The sequence below is a fragment of the Patella vulgata genome, chromosome 2 (assembly GCF_932274485.2).
Source record: "Patella vulgata chromosome 2, xgPatVulg1.2, whole genome shotgun sequence".
NCBI classification, from domain to species: domain Eukaryota; kingdom Metazoa; phylum Mollusca; class Gastropoda; family Patellidae; genus Patella; species Patella vulgata.
In genome coordinates, this window is record NC_065880.2 from 15,629,603 (window position 1) to 15,651,339 (window position 21,737).

The 21,737-nt window shown below is 36.5% G+C and overlaps 1 protein-coding gene across 1 annotated transcript in view; it reads right to left on the bottom strand.

The window, feature by feature from the left end:
• Window positions 1-21,737, bottom strand: part of LOC126810538 (atrial natriuretic peptide-converting enzyme) — a 63,167-nt gene that overhangs the window by 26,292 nt on the left and 15,138 nt on the right. The window contains exons 3-9 of the mRNA XM_050535664.2: window positions 9,138-9,173; window positions 8,562-8,692; window positions 4,577-4,644; window positions 3,949-4,103; window positions 2,775-2,810; window positions 1,706-1,942; window positions 1,177-1,296 (exon numbers count right to left, since the gene is read on the bottom strand). Coding sequence (XP_050391621.2) covers window positions 1,177-1,296; window positions 1,706-1,942; window positions 2,775-2,810; window positions 3,949-4,103; window positions 4,577-4,644; window positions 8,562-8,692; window positions 9,138-9,173 — 783 coding nt within the window. The remainder of the gene's footprint in view (window positions 1-1,176; window positions 1,297-1,705; window positions 1,943-2,774; window positions 2,811-3,948; window positions 4,104-4,576; window positions 4,645-8,561; window positions 8,693-9,137; window positions 9,174-21,737) is intronic.

Genomic DNA, 21,737 nt, shown 5'->3' on the forward strand with positions numbered 1-21,737 from the left:
ACAAATATTATATAGATAGTATTCTCTTGTGTATCATATTAATACTCGTGCATCTTAATTAATTAAGTAAAATATCAAAACGTGACCCTGTCTGCTATATAAATGGCATTTCTATATAGTCCCAATAAAAATAACACAAACTATTCATTGGAAACATAAATAGATCCAGTTCTCCTGGGAATCTTAAAGTAACGTTGGTCTCAGACAGTATTGTTACTTTATTAACTCAAGTTAATACAAAAAAAATAAATTCTAATGGAGATTATAGCCTCAATTAGAACAGAAATCTCCATTTTGCATGGAATACTATTATATTAAAAATGTTTTGTTAAAACAAAATCATTCATGACCACAATATACGCTCAGAAAAAATATAGGGAGTTCTGAAATTAATATCAATACTTCCCGAAACCTGAATTTTCATTTAATTTTTGTGTGCGATAAGTCTGTATAATCATATCTAGCAGGCCTAAAAGTTTCAATTACTCCATGTAACAGATCAGGACATTCATAGCAGAATTACAGATCAATTGGCGATAGTCTGCTATCATCTGATTGCGTGTGAGTTTTCTAACGTTATTACGTTGGAGTATATAAAGGCAATCTCACTGCAATTAAATCGTCTTAATTATTAGCTTGATTCTATGAAAAGGAGAAAAGAATTGTAATCATTTACTAATGCAAAAACAACTTAATGAATATCTGAAGTGAAATTATTTTCTATTATTAGAAAAATGATGAGGAATGTTTTATAGAGGATGAAATTAGAAGCATGGTGTACAGAAATCAATGCGTATCAAAGAAAATTAAATTAAAGAAAATCACAGTGGCATATTTTACATGTAGGCGTATAATGGATCGATTTATTGAGTCTCTTCGCTGTATATTTCAGACCTGAAGCTTTGACTCCATTCACCTGTATGCACAGAATATATATCAAGCTGATCGAAAACGTAAAAATCTTTCTTCGAATATAAGTATAAGAAGAGACACGTACAATAACGGAATACGTTCCAAACAAAACATGCTTATCAATCAAAGTTAAATGATTTTGATTGCAAAATTCGAGCTACCATTTCTGAAATTCCCTAAATCCAAAACCTAGATTCGGGGCAACTAGCGGAAGATCTTAGTTTCCGATCGCGCCTGACATATGGATCGACGTGAAATTCATACCTGTATGTGAGTAAGGGTTCTGGCGACAAACATCCGGGTCATTAGAATCTGGTAGGTTGTCACAGTTTAATGGATACGAGAGATTTCCAGGATATTCACCTTTACAATGACTGAAAACATCTACAAAAATAAAATAAATAAAAAATAAAATTAAATAAAATAAATAATAGGGGATTACCGATTAATATCTTTATAATTGATCACAGTTTCGTGTCATTCATGTAATTGGTTTCTGTTACTGCTATAATGGGACCAGACACGCTAAAGCAGTTTTGTATAAAGGAAGACCCCATTTTTATTCATTTGTGATTGTTGTTATAATTGTGAACATAAACAAATTTTGAAAAAAAAAATCATTATATACATGCATAGAAGTTGTAAAAGACTTTTCTCACATGCAAGTGTAGAACTGCCAGACCCTCTTATGTTCTGGCCAATATAGGTTTTAACCTATAAATAATTTGTATTTTTTGTTGAGATATAATATAATATATATGAGAATATAAAATAATTTATGTATAATAGTCACCTTGGCAGTATTTTTTACACGGTGGAAGGGGTTTGCCATGGACACATGGTGGAACAAACACGTTGCACCAAAAATCTGTGGAATAGCCGTAACAGGTCTTTCTAAAGAGTGCCTCATAACGATCAATAACAGCATGGGCATGGTCCTGACTCACATGACCCATCAAATTAGGGAAGGCAGTATAGGTATAATCTGTCTTATTCACACACCGGGGCAACCGTATTGGCTCACAGGTTTCTGTGGATAAAAAGGATATAACTGTGTACCATTTCTTAAACACATTTTACTGGGCAACAAAAATCACTCCCACCAGCAACTATAGCGTCCGGACAAAAGTAAAACATATAACCTTGTGCTAAAAGTCTATAAATCCATTTTTTAATATTGATTTCCAAAATACTCTAAATGCAAAAGCGGGAATAAGAACATTGGCCGTTTACTAATCAAAAGAATTAGAGGGATCTTAATAATGTATATTCCATTTCTTCTGTTCTAAATCTGAAATGGACACAACCTCCCCCAATTCTTGAGTAATACGTCCTGACTGTGTGCACTCTAAAATATCAATTATAGGGAAGCCAGACTTTCAAAATGGCATTACCAATTGGGACAGGACAAACCAACCGTGGCGTATTTTTCATTTCTACTTTTTTCAATGATCCGAAGTCTACCTTGGAACAGGTACCTGTTCCCCATAAAAGCCTATTGATTTATCTCATCAACACAATAATTAGGTCATTTTGAGACGATGAAACGGTGATTTTTAATTCTACGGTTATATATGCAATGCGATTTAGGAAAGATTTACCCTGACCGCTTGACAACGCCCGCCACTGCTCTTCACAGTGCGAGTAAAAATAATTTGTAACTTAACGTCTCTTAGACATATTCTGAATGAATAGCTAAATCTGTGAGGTAGAACGATCTATCTTCTTACAATACGACCTGCTAGTATTTATCCTCCCAGATACGACATGCCATCATACGGTATTAACCAAAATGATGCCTTAATAGGATCAGCGACTCTAGTCTACTTTATCAGTAATATGCTATGGGTTATATAGCATACCTTGTGGAGTTGGACGAGTAGTTAAAACAGCAATAGCTGAAAAAGAAAGGGTGGAATTCATTTAAACTTATTGAACCAACATTATGATGTTCCTATGAAACGAACCCTGGTGCACCTGCATCAATGGACCCCTTTGGCTTTAATATACCGATATTTGAAATAAAGGCGTGATTTTAAACCATGAATGCAATCCTGGGACAATGATTAATCAAATAGAATAAGACACATGTGTATCCGAGAAACTACACCCGGAGTATAACTATCCAACTGTTTGCTGTTTCTCAAATGAGAGAGAGAAAAATGGGGATTAACGTCCACTGGACACAAACTAGGTCTTTTCGGGACTAACATATTGTTCAATTTTATTTCAATAATTCGCTTGCGCGTAGGGGTCTTTAGCAGTGGGAGGAAACCGGAGGACCCGGAGAAAACCCACGAGGTTGGACAAGTGACCCTACTCCTTGTTCCGTACAATCTGGGAATCGAAACCACGCCACATGACTCAATGACAGACCTTATGATACAGCGCGCACGTGTTAACCATTCGGCCACCTCCCCCCACCCCCCGTTTCTCACATGATGCATGAAAAAGTTCCTGAACTTTTTTCTTTATAGTAGAATTGCCCCATTGGAAGAGTTGAAAGGAAAAAGACATAAACAAGGCTCAATGTCTGCTGGAGTCACGCATAAAAAGGTCAACTCCGCTTTATTACACAATTATTAAACTGCTAACCTCATCTAAAATGGTGATGGCGATGAGCTCCGTTTCTAGTATCTTTTATTAGTATAGTGTGTCACGCTAGTGCCTGATATTTTAGCATGTCTTAATTTGGAGAGTTCCTAATTCAAATTGGCCATCAATTGAAAGCGAAAAATGATTGAGATTTAATCCGATCATTTCTTGATGTGACAACGCCGCCGGCTATTTAAGATTTAAATTCGGGCTGTTCATAGCATGTTCTACAATTTGTGGGTTAATAGTCTTATAATCAGGAACGTGCTGATAACATCGTCTAAGCAGCTAATCAAGTGCGATCGTTAAGAAGAACATTTTAAGACATTGGCTGACTCTAATGCATGTCTGATGGCACAACAATAAAGATAATCTAAGGCTAGTTTTTAAAACCAGATACCTCCCATCACAATCGATCAAACATTCAACATAATGTCTTACCATCCACAAAAATTTTCACACTAGAACCTTGTATAACCATTAAACTATTTTCCATGCCTTGGTAAATTAACTCTTTGACACGCTCTGTCGTTTGGTTGGTGACGGCTATTCGTTCATTTAAATGTATCACAAAATTAACTATAACACTACCTCGACTGAAACAAACAAACCATTAGAGTAAAAATACAGCCTATGATCAAATATAGAAACATCTATGCAAAGTCTGGACTCTCGGAAGTCTACTTGGGTAAACTGTAGTCAGATTTATCACACATTATAAATGTTTTGCACTGAGTCAATAAACCGTTAAAGGGGCATTATACAAGAGTCACATCTGCCTGTTGTAGGTCTTTTTTCTGGCAGACAAGCCCATAATCAACTCTTTAAAACCATCGGATGGCTTAGATATATCTCCTTTAAACGATAATATGAAGGATTGAAAATCTAGACTTCGTTTATCAGTGTGGCTATGATGATTCGTAATTTTGAGAATATGATCTGTCAGTCGGCACTCGTCGGTACAATTTAGGCTACTTCTTGCCAAAACTTCATACACGCACAACTCCGTTTCGAATTTAAATTCACACACTAGATTTTAAATGAAGACAATACCAGATTTCCCACTTACCTCAACATTATAATTTCTGTACTATCATAATTTGTTTTAAAATCACTATTTTCAAATATAGAATTCATCTGTAAATACAAAAAAAAAAATATATATTTTTAAAAGGAAAAAAAATATTTTTAAAAGGAAAAAAAATATTTTTAAGAAAAAAAATATTTTTAAAAGGAAAAAAAATATTTTTAAAAGGAAAAATAAATATAATACATTTAATGTAAAATATGGTATTCGCTTGGCCTTTGTGAGATTGTCCATGGTAGCGTGCCAACCGGGGCCCTGTTTCTCGAAATCTTAACAAAAATAAAATCCAAATTTTTGTAGATACTTCAATTTTGATTGGCTAAGCACTAAAATCAATCTAATATTATCCAATCAAATTACTAAAATTTGGATGTTATCAACTTCGTGAAACAGGCCCCAGATTACTTCCAGTTTAAAGACTTTTAAGTTTTGCATAAAAAAGAAGGGACTAGTGTTCACACTTTCTTCAGCAAGTAAGTGTTCATTCGTTAAGATGTCTAACCATGTAATTAAATCTAATATAAGTGTATAGAACGGTACTAACAGGGGTCAGATAGAAATCTCGTGTATACATGTATATTGAGTTATTGAATTGTATATACTCGAAGGTCAATTTTATTTCACTAATAAGCTTGTTGGCCAAATTGGTCCACCTTCCAATTTGTTGCAATTTACAAGACAATAGTAAGGGAATTTTATTGGAATATGATAAAGTAGAAACTGGCCACTGATATATTATCCTATCAGACAGTAATCACAGAATTCGACACCTATCTCAAATAGATTCAAATTAACTCCACAACAAGAGTTGTCTGCAGTAAGGATTCAATTTTCATACACATTGTCCGCTAATCTGTAATGCATTTCCTTACGAAATAGTAAAGAACCCCGGTTGCCAACTTGAAAATGTGTGTGAGATGGACGTAAACGTTTCTGTAACCGATCGAATAGTCTATTCATCTTCTTTGAATGGTTTGGGTAAATTAAGAGTCTGGAATGACTTGTAAGCGTTTGTTAAAAGTTGTAAGCTGAAACACGAAGTTGATTCAGTATTCGATAAGACCAACTCTTAACCCGATTCCCTATGGGACGTTTAAGCCGCAATGTCTGAATGACAGATTGGGAGAGCTGAATTGCTTGTAGGAGATACAAAAAGTTTCGACAATGTCCAATGTCTAACTAGAAAATAACGTGTAAAGTTTCATCAATTCACGCCTGCTGAGAGCCAATTACAGGACAGTCGTAGGAATTGGTTTGATTGAAGATTTATCTATTTATAGTTCTATCTGTAGTATAGAATAATGATAAATGTATTTAGTTTTTCTCTTGTATCTAATTTCTAATCCCGGTTCTTGTAATTTTACATGTAAAGTATATTGATTCCATCAATCAGCGAGAATCTTATTGACGGAGAGAAACTGGCCAACACTCTCAGACTGACTTCTAGCAAACAAGTCAATACGGATTAAACGTTCTATTCTAAAATGTATAACTTCCTTAAAGTATCAAATGTACATGCTTATAACACAAATTTATATCAAAGAAAAAACACCATATCTTTGTCAAGACGGATGAGGCTTTGGACGCAATGAAAACGTACCACTGATTTGACCGAAAGTGCTGAAGAGACATAATATAGCTGAAATGTGATTTTTGGCATGCTTGTAGGCTGGAAATTTACCGACACAAGCTAATCAACAAAACCCCACATGTAATAGGTCTTGACAACTTTACGTCACCGTGAAATGTTGGCACCAAGTTAAAATTGAAGTCAGTAACGTGTGTGGGATCCTTCGCGATTCTTGTTTCCAGTGTCTCCAATACCCATTCCTTCTTGAGATGAAATGAAATGGGATTTAACGTCCTACTGTTCTGCTCCTATACTGGGCTAATGAAGACGGGCATACGCTATAAGGGAAATTTTGCCCGGGCAGCGGCACTATCGCCTACTCATATATCGAATTCCAACTGCCAGGGGATCTTTTACGTGCATCCCAATATATACACGGAACCTCGGTTTTTCGTATCATCCGAAGGACTAGAGAGCTGTCCTTGTAGGGCTCTCCGTTCTGCACCACTGACAAGGGGAAACCACGTCGGAAAATCTGGATGAAATTTCTCGGCCAATGCAGGGATCGAACACCCGACCTCCAGGCTAGCGTGACTTAACCACCTAGCCACCGTGACTCCCCCGTCTTGAGATAGCGCAATTGCCAATAGCGAATTCTGTATGTACATGTATCCCATTTGGCATATCGTTGCGTCTTTGAAAGAACTATAGGGGTTTTAAAAGCCACATATTATACGCCATGTCTGCATCATAAGTCCGTTTTTTGGTGTCTGAGAGAATTGATTTGTGATGCTTTTATGTAATTGTGAAAACATCACTCCCACGTGTTACTGTCGCGATCTGATGTTGTTACATTCTGAATTGCAAGACTAAAGTACATATTATCTTAAACGAGATTTACAATCATAAATTTGTAAAAGTGGTGCGGGTTTTTTTTTTGCGTCTCAGTTACATCATAGTTTTCTATTTCATTTTGATTAGTTTGTTGTGGCTTCAAATGAATCTTGTCATTAGCACTGTTTTGTTTTTCTGTCTAAATATTTGCCACTGATTGACACAACGATAAACATACGGTCGGCCATTTTATTTACGTAATTTCTCCTATAAGATACGTGTTGAATTAAACAGACACTGACATGAGTGATTGTCACTTATAAAAACATATAGAGTAAAACTATTTATTAATCAAATGTCAATCGGCCCCTGGGCTATACAATGATCAACAATTGATCAATAGACACAACTAAGAAGCAATATTTTATACTTTAATTGTGATGTGTCATAATTGTTTTTATTATATATTTTGTTGAATTGTAGATATTTTTCAGATTGAGCTACTGAGCTATGATTTAGAACACACCGGATCTATCTTCATTGTAAATATTTGTAACCTATGTTAATAAATCACAAAGAAGTTACATGGATTCGGTCATAGGAATTTTAATCAGCATATCTTCATGCAATTCTCAAGTACTAAACGGTGACTAAATGTAGTTTGAGAGACGATGGTCGTATCTTATCATTCTTAAAATGCCATATTGCCTGCTCGTCTAGACCAATTAAATAAAATTAAAAACATTAATACTTCATTTGTGTAAGTTAATTACTAACTGGCAGTCAAAGCGTAGCGAGTCCTTGTTTTAAAAGATAGTTTATGTTGTCTTTCTAGACTAATGGACCAGGTTTGTTTCGTGTAAGGTAGTTGTTATCACTACAAAATTAATTTGGTAATTAATGAAGTTCTTGGAAAAAAGCCAAAGTTTAACAACTATTGTACAGAAATGGTATGTAGGTAATTAGAAACTAAACTAAACGATTCTACCATGGCACCGCTATGACGTTATTGAACCTCCAAAACTGGAAACACCTGATTGTCATTATAAAAAAATCTAGTATAGTTTCTATGTATTTGTCCACTGATATTCAAGTTATTCAATCGTTTTTCTTAAATGGCCTCGCACTTTTTCATGTATTTAACAGAAAAATTAGAATCCCGATGTCCGAAATTATATCTTTTCTTCATAACATTCATTATTTGACCAAAAACAGAACCCCAGTTTGGAAGGGGGCAAGAACGGTACATGTACTATTACTGCTGACAACTCCAGACTCTACAGTTACAGCCAACATCTGCCCATTACTTATTTCCATCCAGAACTTGAGCTTCGATTTGTGGTTTCAGTAGAAAATCATACAGTAGAGAATTGTTGCTTTTCTTCAGTGAAATCATTTGCTGTTTTACAATAATGGTATATCTACAATATATGGTTTTGATTTGCGGAGTGCAAAGCGAAATAGTGGATACATTCATTCAACTAAATAATACAAATTGACATCTTCAAATTTATTCTATAGATCTAACAAGGAAAATATTTACAAACTAGACTTTAAACTCACCTTAAACTGAAAAGAATTTGCTAAATATTTATAGGCGGGCGATAATTTATCTTCTAGATTTTTAGTATACACAGAAAAAGGCCCCTGTATGATTCTTAAACTGCCCTTTATTTCGTCTGTACGTGATATCACTGTAAATACATACATTATGAATGATGAAAAGAATGGAATTAGGTGGGGTGAGTGTGAAAATAATTTACGAGAATTACTTTTATTTACTTTGATTACATATGGGAATGTAAATTCTACATCACAAGGTTTCCGGGACAGACATATTTCAAACATCTCGGCTTTGAAATCGGAACTCACTTTCATGCTAATGTGTTCACGTGTGGTCATCGATAACGCCTACTTTCCTTGTAAGCCTGGCGTATTCTCTGACAAATGGGCATAGGTCACGAAATATCCCCTTCTCGGAACATGCTGGGCTTTTAACCCAAGACATTCAAACAGACAGTCTAGTGCAAACGACGTCTCAGTATGAAATTAACTATCCATCTACCCTGAATATCTTTCGCATATAACTGCTAAATTGGAAATTTAACTATCGAACTGCTGACAGATTGTTTTACTTACCAGGCAGTTGAGGTTGTTGGGTAGATTTTACTTCTCCTGGAATAAAAGAAATTAATATTAGAAACCATAGCCTTGATTGGTATCTGCATTTTTTTAAATTTCATGGTTAAAAGCAGACTATAATAAATGAATATTGCGTGCAAACTCAGATCCATAGTTTAGGTTTTGTTGCTGAACTATTCATCATGTCTATAAAAACAAAGATGGATGCGTTAGCTTCTTAATGTTGACAATTCATCACATTTTTCAAGTAGAAAATCAAATGACCTTGCTTCGGATTTATATCAATTACAGTGTTTCAGTTTTTACAAAAATGTTCTTTTCGGTAGTTACTTTTTTTACAATCATTTACAATGTTTAAACTCAACACGTCTATCAAATCAAGATCAGTGCCAAGCTTGACAACCAAAGTAGGCCATTTTCTTAAGGGACTTGGTGGGACTGGGGTGAAAAGTGGACTCTGACATTCTGACATATCTTTCGGATCAGAAAAAAACCCTTTATACACACTGAGCTTTTTAAAGAGATAAATCCAACACCCTGTTTGACGTCAATTAGCATTAATTGTGATATTACGTATGTCAGTATCATTATCCCGCGCTTTGAATGCCCATCCCATCCCACCATCTGATGATAAAGGATAAAGCACACGATTGTGATACTTTTCTCATAAAAATATTGTTTTGAAACAAATTTTATGTAGCTGAGCAGGGAAGGGGGTGGACCCCCAACTCGTCCCTCCCCCTCTTTTCATACGCCATTGTGTAGATGTGATGATATAATCTATTTAAATTTTCTGAAAATGTCAAATCAAAATATCTAGATTTTCTTAACTGTTTTGTAAATTGATAATAGTCTCTGTCGAAGAGAAAAAAGCGTGCAAACAAGATTCATTACAAAACTTCATCTCTGCAAGTGGACATTTCTATCGTCTGTTGATATTGAATGTTGAAAATAAAATTCTTACATTCAATAATAAAGACACACCACATTAATGTGAAAAACATCAGTAAATACGGCCACTTGATGGCATCACTTTGGAAATGACCATCTGTGCAAAGTGCAACCCATACAATTATAGAGCAGGAGCCCAGGGGGTTAACCTAGCTGAAAAGTGTACCAATTTTCTCCTATATGGTATCAATGTATGTATATCTGGTATCATCAGAATGTAAGTCTGCCGGGTTTCTGGTGGTGGGTGTGGTATTCCACGCCCAAAATGCCATGATCCCCAACTAGGCTAGATTAGCTCAAACGTGTACCACATGAAAATCGCACAGCAATGTACCGTACATCTTCAGGTATTACAAAAACACTCTGACAGACATTTCTAGTGGTGGGGTACCCCTGACAGAGCTATTTAATTGCCAGACATTTGTAGTGATGGAGTATCCCTGACAAGTGTTATCTAATTTCCAGACCAAAGCTAGGCTAGATCAGCTCAAATCTGTACCACCTAAAACAGCTTTGGAGTTGTTCAGTACCACGACAAGAATTATGAATGACCACTAGCAGACAGTTTGTGCGGTGGGTTGCCCCTAACAGACACACCCAAAATAACACGCCCCCCAACTTTGGATAGGGTTTGCCTTTTAATCATAAAAGGCAGACGGACCAAACACATGGATGTATACAAAGGAATAATGTTAATATGGTTGTCACAATTAAGAAGCACCAGAGAAAATAAGAAAGACTACAGTGCGTCAGCTGTCAATAAAACCTAATAACATCAAAGGTTTATAGTTCCATGTTTATGCTAATACGATTATAATTCGCGTTCTCATGTTGGGATTTTCAAGCTGTTTGATCTTATAACTTGGCCTTATCATTGAAACTGGCTTTCATAAAGTACCCTTCACACCAGTACATATGCCATATATTAGGTCCTATGCTGCTGAGAAAATTGAAAGTGGGAAGACACGATATAATAAATGGCACATAAGACAGAATCGGAGACAATGGTGCTCCTCAAGTGGTTTAGGAATCACATTTTTTTTAAAGTGTGTGGGCTTTCAGTTAGACCCTCTGCTTGCAGATTGGACAGAGGCAACCCAGTTCACCAATACATGGTGCGGTTGAAGGGGGAATCGCGCAGCGAAGGACATCTCTTCTGATGTTTGAACTTTTTTTTATTTATTTATTGAGTTCTAGGTTGAAGCGGACGTTAAGCGCGACAAGAAGTAAAAGTTTGTCTGTGGTCTTAATGCCAACACGTGAATTCGACACGTTCAGATTTAATGATCGATACTCTTATTCCAACTGTCAAGGGTTGTTTTACGTGCACGCCAATTTGTACACGGGACCTGAAACCGCGCGGCGATACATTGTCCCTTACCAGGCCCTCCGCCCTGCACCACATACAAGAGGGGAACCAAGCCGGAAATGCCGATGAACTTTCTCGGCCAGCACCGGGATCGTACAGGGGACCCCCAGGGTAGCCAAGAAAAGAAATACATGTGTTTACGGTTACTTGCCCCCCTCACCCCCCACCCCCGCGAAAAAAAGAAAGAAAAATAGGGTCGGTCATAAAATCTTTCGTGGGGTGGATTGTATTATCTATTTCCTAGAATTTCTAGCTTAATTACTGATTAAGGTTTTTGAAAAAAACACCGAAACGTCAGTCTCGGAATTTGTCCACAGAAAACCACGCCAAGACCAAGTTATATAGCCTGGGAACTGAGAAAAAGGGTTTAGGGTAGGCGATTTCGGATCAAAAGGGTCGGTTGGGTAACCCTAAAACAGTTATTACTTATTTAGTCTTAACGAGCCAACTTCCTACTCACAGAAACACCTCTGCTCCCAGTCAGGTAGGCAGCAGTAGTGGAAATGTCTTCTTGAGCAACGAACAGATTATCTCGGTATCCTTTAAAGATTGTTTCATCCACATATTTGGGTCAATAGTTTATCTAGAAACTCCGAATAAGAGGGGGTTGGGGGTGGTCCAAATCTAAAGCGCCATCCACGATCCCACCCGCAGCGAATGTCAACAAAATACTGGCTATAACACTGAGCGGCGGGATAGAAGATAGATCGTATTGCCTATATAATTGTTCGCCGATCGTTATTTCGCCGGAAAGCAGTTTTATTCAAGTTGAAATAAAGTTTATGTCATATTATGATTATTATTGATTTTGTTATTGATTTTGTCAACCTTAAAACACTGAGCAACCTGGAAATTGTGCCTCTGAGAAAAGTTTGAGAATTTGAGTCAATATCCTAGCTTTTGGGGTCATTGCTGGGAGCAAATTCTTGTGAACGAGAAGATGATAAATGGGAGTCAATGGGACAGAATCTTGAGATTTGCCTGTCAATTTACCATTTGTTACAATTTAACAGAAAATTTGTACAGTTTGTCGCCCCACGCACTAGTGGTACTACTAACTGGGCGGTTCACTATAAGTATAACCGTGAATTTTCTGGCATTTGAGTTCCTTGATGGGAGCAAATTCTTGGGAACGAAAGGATAAGTAATGGGACAGAATCTCGAGGTCGCCCCACGATTCACTATGACCGTGAATGTGATAGAGAGTATGAGACCACGGATCAGGAGTGGAAGAATGATGATATAATGGAACCGAGCATCGAAGGCGCGAAAAAATATGTAATTAAGCTTTCAAATTTTTGGGACGGGGCCTAAATGTCCTGGCACTGAATTAATTGATGGGAACAAAATATTAATACAGAAAATATAAATACATTATAATCATAAATTATATACTGGTATAAAATTATGATGTAAAAATGTTTACTCTCGATTAATTAATCGAAAATTTATATTGGAAAGAGTACCAATCAGTTAATGTACATAATGTAGTAGAATGTAGTGTGGTTAGCGAAACGATTATCTGAAGTTCATAGTACGGAAGGATATGCGAATCTCGAGTTATAGATAGAGCAGATAGAAATTAAAAGTCTAAGAACACGGGAAATGAAAGGCATCTGACATGGGAAGGTATTGCGAAGTTGATAAGTGTCATTTGATAATGTTTACTATTATTAGTATAGACCGTCAGAATGGAATATGGATCATCGGTCAAGATACTATCAGTAACACCAGACACAGCTGGACACGATATGTGTTCCTAATCAAAAGACAACTGGTGAAACCATCAGAATATGATATAAATATTCAAACATTTGACGATAAATAAAGTTAAAGCAGAACAAGACAAGCCAGCAGTGAGGCTGATGCACTCCGCCGATATCCCAAAATATTAATTAATTGCACATTTATCTTTTTCAAAAGTATCGAATAATCAAACTGTTCACGATCAAACTCAGTCAAGGTTTTGAAGTTCCTGGTAGTGAAACTAGGCATTAAGTTTCATCACTCTCCATCAGTTAGAAATAAAGTTATCTTGTCCCAAAGCATCAACCAATGAAATTGTTTAGCTCTGCTTGGCTTTCGCGGGAAATATTAATCAATGCATTCGCATAATGAAAATCTACACGTCAATTAAAAGCAGAGTTGTTATGTTCCAAAGTCTTGACCGATCGCATTGCTTAACGCTACTTAGCCTAAGCAGAAAATTTTCATTATCGAACTTAGTCAAGGTATTGATATAATGAATCTAAAATCGGAGTTTCATCACTCTCAGCTAATTAGAACTAAAGTTATCGTGTTCCAAATCTCAACCTATCAAATTGTTTATCTCTGCTTAGAATAGTGGAAAATGCGCATCGTCCAACTCTGTCAAGGCATTCACCTAATAGACACCTACACCAATTTTGAACATTCTACCTCAATTAGAAGGCGAGTTATTGTGTTCCAAAGTCTGACCAATCAGGTTGAAGTCTCTACTTTGCCTAAGCAGAAAATATTCAGCATCAAACTTTGTTAAGGTATTATTGTAATGAAATTATACACGAAGTTTTACCACTATCACTCAATTAGAATCAAAGTTGTCGAGCTCCTAAATCTCGAAAAATGAAATTGCTCATAACTCTGCTTACCTTGAGCAGCAAATGCTGATTATCGAACTTAGTCAAGGTATTGATGTAATCAAATTATACACTAACTTTCACCATTCGCGCGTTATTAGAGCTAAAGTTATAGTGTCCCAAAGCATCAGCCAATCAATCAATTGCTTATCTCTGCTTATGCAGAAAATGCTTATTTTCGAACTGCGTCAAGGCATTCATCTAATAAACACCTACACCAAGTTTGAACATTCTAGCTCAATTAGAAGTATAGTTATTGTGTCCCAAAAAGTGTGACGGACAGACAGACAGGCAAACAGATAGACGGGCAGAAAGACCCATTTTAATAGTTCCCTGCTTTCTTCAAAAGGCGAGGGACAATAAGGATCACCTCCTATCAAGAGACACTAAGTATCACACGATAAGTATTAGTACAAGATAAATATCAGTACATCCATGGTAAGTATCATCAATCAAGAAAACGTCAAGTAAACCAAGTAGTACACGATGAGATAGATTAATCAAGAGACGGTAAGTAATACTAATATGACAAGCTAAGTACTATGAATCAAGAAACAGTGAATAAAACCCACCATCACACGATAGGTATTTTCAATCAAGAGACGCCAAGTAAACCAATGGGACACGATAAGCATCGTCAGGCAAAATACATTAAGTGAAATCAGTATCATCAGTCAAGAAACAATAAATAAATGATAAGTGAGTAAGTAATCAGTATCAGCAATCAAGGGTCGGTAAGTAAAGCAACCAGACAGGATATTTAAAATCAGTCAAACATCGTCTTTCATGATACAATAAGTAATACCAGTATCATCAGTCGAGAAACATAAAGTAAATTATAGGTATCACCAATCAAGAAACATTAAGTAAACGATAAATATCATCAATATCATCAATCAAGGCGGTAAGTAAAAAAAACCAAATATACACGGCAAGTTATCATTAAACAGTAAATATAACCACGGTAAGTAGACCCAACATGGAATGATAAGTATCATCAATCTAGACGGTGAGTAAAAACCAAAAACCAAATATAAATGAGACGGACACGGTTAACTTTTACATAAATCTACAGGATTGTTTTTTTGTCACTTTAGTCTAGTCTGAATTATTTGTAGTCTTCTGTCTCCTAGATAGTAGTGTTTATGGATCGCTTTGTCGTTTTTGCGTAGAAGACCTGTGAACTATTTCAAGGTTAAACTTTGCCTAACATCATCTGTGACATTATTCCAGGACGAAGGGAGAAAGGACTGTTTATATGCTGTTTTTGAGGCGAATATGTTTCGGTAGTGCGATTTTTCAACGTAATAAACCTAGATCATTCGTATATAATTTCATGTGACGTTCTTTGAACAAGTCCAGTAACTATTCTTAAGGTATCAAGCTAAATTTTCTCAAGCTCAGAAGTCTGTAAATGAAACTTCGAAAATGGTGAATAGTTTTATAGATTTTGGATATGATGTAGTTTAAATGATCTGTTCAGTTGCAGGATTTTTGAAGATAAACACCGAAATGTTTATGGGAAGAGACTTCATACTGGGCAGCGTTGATGAATGTTAATTGGAAGGACGAAGGCTGTTTTTCTGAAAAAAAGTGATACTGGTGGTTTTAGTGGAGTTAAAAGCAACTTTCCACTAAGAATCCCATTTGCTAATGGTGGAAAGGTCGGTATTTATAATTCGTTGAGATAAAACAGGGTCTTCAACTCAATAACAAGATAGAGGGGACTGTCGTCTGTGAAAAGGCGTATATTTGATTCTATATTATTAACAAGATCGTTTATGTAAGCGACGAAAAGTAAAGGGCCTAGTACTGATCCCTGCGGTACTCCAGTACGAAATGAAATGGGGTTTAACGTCCTACTGTTCTGCTCCGAACTGGGCTAATGAAGACGGGCATACGCCTTACAGTGTGCTATGAGGGAAAATTTGCCCGGACAGCGGCAGTACAGCCTACTCTTATATCGTATTCCAACTGTCTTTTACGTGCACGCCAATGTGTACACGGGACCTCGGTTTTTCGTCCCATCCGAACGACTAGACAGCTGTCCTTGTCAGACCCTCCGTCCTGCATCACTTACATGGGGGAACCACACCGGAAAATCTGGATGAACTTTCTCGGTCAATGCAGGGATCGAACACCCGACCTCCAGACCAGCGAGCCATGTGATCCCCACTCCAGTATGAACAATTGACGAGTTAAAAAATACTCCGTCGATCACTACACATTGTTGTCTATTTGATAAATAACTTACTTTCTAGAAGCGTTTAAATCTTCCCACGAATACCAATAGCTTGGGGCTTAGAGATAAGGTCTCGATGCCAAACTTTATTAAGGGCTTTACTTATATCGAAATATACTGATCGGACTTCTTTGTCTTTATCAAGGGTTTTACATAGAGCTAAAAGTTGATAACTTTGGAGTGGTGTTAGTATCTTAAAATCAAGAAAAAAGTTGTAGACATATTTGTAAAGGCATCTTTTAAAGATTTTACCAATGCAGCTCAATAGGCTAATGAAGTTGGGCATACGTCACACAGTTTGCTTCGGCCTTACTCTTATTTTGAATATCAACTGTAGAGGGGATCCACCCCACACCTTTCGTATGAGTCAGCCCCTAACTCACTGAGCCACTATCCTTAGCACGGTAAAAGTATCAAAAGTTTGTTCGCCGTCCATTATAAACTTCTAAAGCCTTACCGAAGAGTAGATGATAGAAATAACACGAAATTCAAAAAAAACTACAAACTCCATTACACTGTACAAATAAAGAAATTAGATCCGGCCTACACAATGTCTTAATTTAGAAATTACATGAATAGAAGTTAGAAGATAGGTCGATATTAACAAATAAAGGATTTTTAAAATCTAAATGCCAGCATGGTGATACGGTTTGTGGGTGGGGGTGTTCGTGTTGTGTTGGTCGGGGTATGGGTGTGGGGGCATGTTAAAAAATCTGTATTTGTTTCAGCTTGTCCAGTAAAATTAACATAATGCAAAAGACACATAGCTTATTTCTTAATATCAGACTGAGATACCTTTCAATTCTACTGGACGAAGTTTCCTGGTCGCTTACACGACCCTTACGTAGTAAATAATACCCTACTACGAGGTTGATATTAGAAATATCCCGAGACCGAAGGCCGAGGGCTTTTTCTAATATCGAACCGAGGGTTAGTGGGGTATTATTTGACATACACATTGACATCACTTTAATGACAGAGTGGTCAGCATACCCCCATATAGCAACATAAACATATCCATATCGTCCTATGTTGTCTTAACATGATGTAGGGCTACGTCACTGCTGGAATGAGTATACTAATAGTGAACTGTTGTCCACCACTGCTCAAAATACACCTGCGTTATTTTAGTCATACATTGACCAGTTCACTAGTCAGACGAAGAACTCCTTGTTGCCAGTCGGATTGCCGAAAGCAATTTGAATTTATATGAAAATTCGGACGAGGAAATAATTGCAGCAAGTCAGCGTGTAGAACAACTAAAGTATATGTTCGATATGGATGTTGGAAATCCAGCGTTGTATTCTGATATTTCGGATGTTGAGGAAAATAGATCTGAAAATGACAAACGTTTTCATATTGCCAGCGAGGAAACGATTTTAAACGTTGCAAATAACGCTGTACCAAAAAATAATTTAAGGCGTAATAGGTGGGCGTTTAATACATTTCAAGCATGGGCAATATGGCGGAACAATATCACCATAATGATGAAGAAAGGAAAAAAAAACCTAAGGATCTTGAACACATGGACAATAGTGATTTAAACCTTTGATTAAAACACTTCGTGGCTGAAGTTAGAAAAAGGGACGGCGAGAAATACCCACCGAATTCAATATTCAGTTTAGTAATGGGATTGATGTCTTATTTTCGTCTTAAATGTAAGAAAAACTTGGATATTTTGAACAACAGCGAATTTGAAGAATTACGTCAGATTTTAGATGGCCAAATGAAACAACTAACATACGAAAGCTTGGCTAAGAGGAAGAAGCAGACTGAACCCCTTACAGATGATGATACTGAATCCTTGTGGTCAAAGGGCGTTTTAGGGACATACAACCCTCACGTTTTAATAAAGACAATGATTTATTTAAACGGGTTGCATTTTTCACTACGCAGTGGAAAGGAGCATCGTAATCTGAGGTACAAAAATAGCCAGATTTCACTGATTACATCTTCAGACGGCGTCCCTTTCCTGTGCTACAAAGAGGATATATCTAAGACTGTTCAAGGTGGGCTACTTCATAGGAAGATCAAACCCAAAATAGTTGAACATCATGCTAGTGAGCACAAAGAACGCTGCCATGTGGAAATTTATAAAAAAGTACATGAGATTTTATTCCCAACGGACTGGCTGGACGATGCCTTCTACCTGACCCCTTTAAAAAACAGTGAGGATAGATGGTACAGCAAACAAACCATGGGCCATAATACCATACAGAAAATTGTGCCAGAAGTCTGCAAACAAGCAAGAATCGCTGGACACAAAACTAATCATTCCCTTCGAGTCACCACAGCAACTGAACTCTTTAACAATGGTATTCCAGAGCAACTTATTATGCAACGCACAGCCCATCGTAACGTAGAAGGTTGGTATTACTAATTGTTATTGAACAAAATGGCTTCTGTGTTTGAAAAATGTAAATTTTTCATTAAAATGAACACAACCTCACAAAAAGCCATTGAATATCCCAAAATATGATACACATACATAATAGTTGAAATGTTAACCTTTCTGTATTTAACTTCAGGGGTGAGAACATATAAAAGAACATCAAATGCTATGAAACATGAAATAAGTGAAATATTAAATAGTGAGAACGATGTCAGTAAGAGCGACGAGAGCAAAAACGTAAAAGATGAGGAAGACACCAGAAAAAAATTACAAGACCGAAAATTTAGCAAAACGGCTTTGTCTACAAACATCTACAGCAAATGATTCTAATCCTATCATTTATGCTACTAACTATATTATTAACTTTATAACGAAATAAAATTTATCTGCTGTGCTTTGCTTAATATGACGTCATCTGGGAGGGGGGGATATGGGATATCGTTCCAGGGATGATATCATATATCAATCACCCTCCGATCATCCAATCCTCGGTACGATATCTCTATTATCGTTTATGGAACATCAAAGACAACACACCGTGAAGGTGTGTATATTCTCCATATAGCCACTACAATACCCAATTCACTGGACAGTAGGTTGTCAAAAAAAAAGGCATGGGTTACAAACGGAAAACTTGTTAAGTGATAAGACAAAAAGAGAGAGAAATTGAGTTTAACGTCCACTCGACACACTAGGTCATTTCGGATCTAACATATGGTACAGTTTTATTTCAATAATTCGCTTTCAGATATAGGTCTTTAGCAGTGGGAGGAAATCACACTACTGAAATAAATGACAGACTTTATGATCCAATACACACACGTTAGACCTTAGACCACAAAAGCAAACGCTATTATTCTAAATATAGATACCAGGGGACCCGTTACTGAATCTAGTTTAAATTCGAGAAGATTACAGGTTTTATAATTTGTCTGAAATACCAACCTCGATGTAAGCGAACGTTAAGCCCCAAGTACAAACGAACGCAGGTTATATTACAGAAAACAGTTTCATCAGATGACATAGAATTTCAATACAAAACCGAAAGTGGTCGAAATTTAGTCAAACCGAAAAAAAACCCTTGAACTATATTTTGTTAACAATAATATTTTATGGCTATAAATGTATTAAAACCCAGGTTAGGCTAATCTGGGCTTATTGTTGTTATGGTAACATTGCGAGTCAATATCATGAATCTTGGATTAATCTCCCTAAATTGGCAATCAACGCATATTCCTGAAGCAATGGCCCAAGAAATCCCCCTCTGACAACGAAACACTACCAGGGATTTGTAACCGACCCTTTCTTGACTTTCAAAGAAAATGTCCTATTCAGAAACCCTATTCTTGGGTTCAAAAAGCTTACCAACACTTCTTAAAACACCGGTGGACAGTAATTGTTGAAATTCACCCCAAATCTATAGTGATATTCATTCCAAATAGACGAACAGTCTCTTAAAATTTCAAAATATATCCCGCAATGACGGCTGTCTCTGGAGTGTTAACAAGGTACGTGTATCTTAAATCAAAGGGAGTAACTCTGGCATAAGTTATTGTTGGAATTTGTTCAAAATCAATGAGAATCTTCCTTTTGAACAACTAAGCAATCTATTTAAATCTAAAAAAATCACTATTAAAAATGAAGACAAACGTGTATGTATTACGAAAAGGCGTGATGGGTAGACATAATTTCTAAATGGCTCCGAGCACTAATCCGACTCAATAGTATCGGCCAGGATTTAAACGCATGGTCTAGTAAATTATTCGTCAAAATTATAAGACAAAGAAAGAACTTGAGGCGTATTTGTGAAATGCTGAAAACGGGGTCATCAATAGTCAAGTATCTACCATGTCTTCATCGACACTATTCTTTTCCAATAATGTAAAATTGAATTTCTAGGTTTGTGGTTCGTTATTCATTGAATATGAAAGCTTTTTTGTTCGAAAAATCAATTCTATATAAAGACAATATTACCGATAAGGGAAGGTATTTTGCGCATAATTGAACACAGAGATTTTAATAGTGAGAGTAAACTATATGAATGGAAACTCGATAGAAAAGTCAATAGTTGCCAAAGGATCGTTATGATATCCCAATATTTGTCATTTTAATGAACTTAACTGACGTTTTTGAAATTCAGGAAGCCGGTTAAATTGTGTTAAAACGGGTAAAAACTAAGGAGCTGACGCAAGCATCACTTTATCACTTCTCAAAGTTCCTAAACTAGAAAAAGAAAATGTCACATTGTCAGTTGAAAAAGGTAACTTACTTAAAGGGACGATACAGAGTTCATAAATTTTCAAAATAATGAAATGGGGTTTAAAGTCTTTCTGCTGCAACCGGACTAATGAAGACTGACATACCCCATACAGTGTGCCACGGGAAAATTTTGCCCTGGCAGCAATTGAATTCCAACTGTCAATGGTTCTTTTATGTGCATGTCGATAAGTATAGTGCACGCCAACAAAGTATACACCGGACCTCGTTTTTTTCTTCCTGTCTGAAGGACTAGACACTGTTCTCTGCCACCCCCCCCCCTCCCGCGTCCTGAAATCTCGAGAAACTTTCTCGGCCAACACCTGGATCGAATCCGAGTGCTCCGGGTTAGAGAGCCAGCCCCACCGGGATTCCCTTTTCTAAATACTCAAATACACACAGAATTATGCGTGATTTGTATGTCCAAATATATGCATATGTGACTATTTGTTCAAAATGAAATGAAATGAAATGGGGTTTAAACGTCCTACTGTTCTGCTCCTAACCTGGGCTAATGAAGACGGGCATATAAAAAACTTGTATTCCATATAATTGTGTCACGTGTTATCATAAAGGATGTCTGGTACACGGTAAGAGTGATATATAAAGATTTTTGTAAACGGGCGATGATTTATCCGCCTTTTGTTTATCTGGTTTTGTTGTCGGTAATCGATCAAGATTATATTTAAGGATGGTTCATTCATTATCATATCGCTACAGACATTACAGAAATTTTGCATCATGCGACCTGATGGATTTGTTTTTTAAA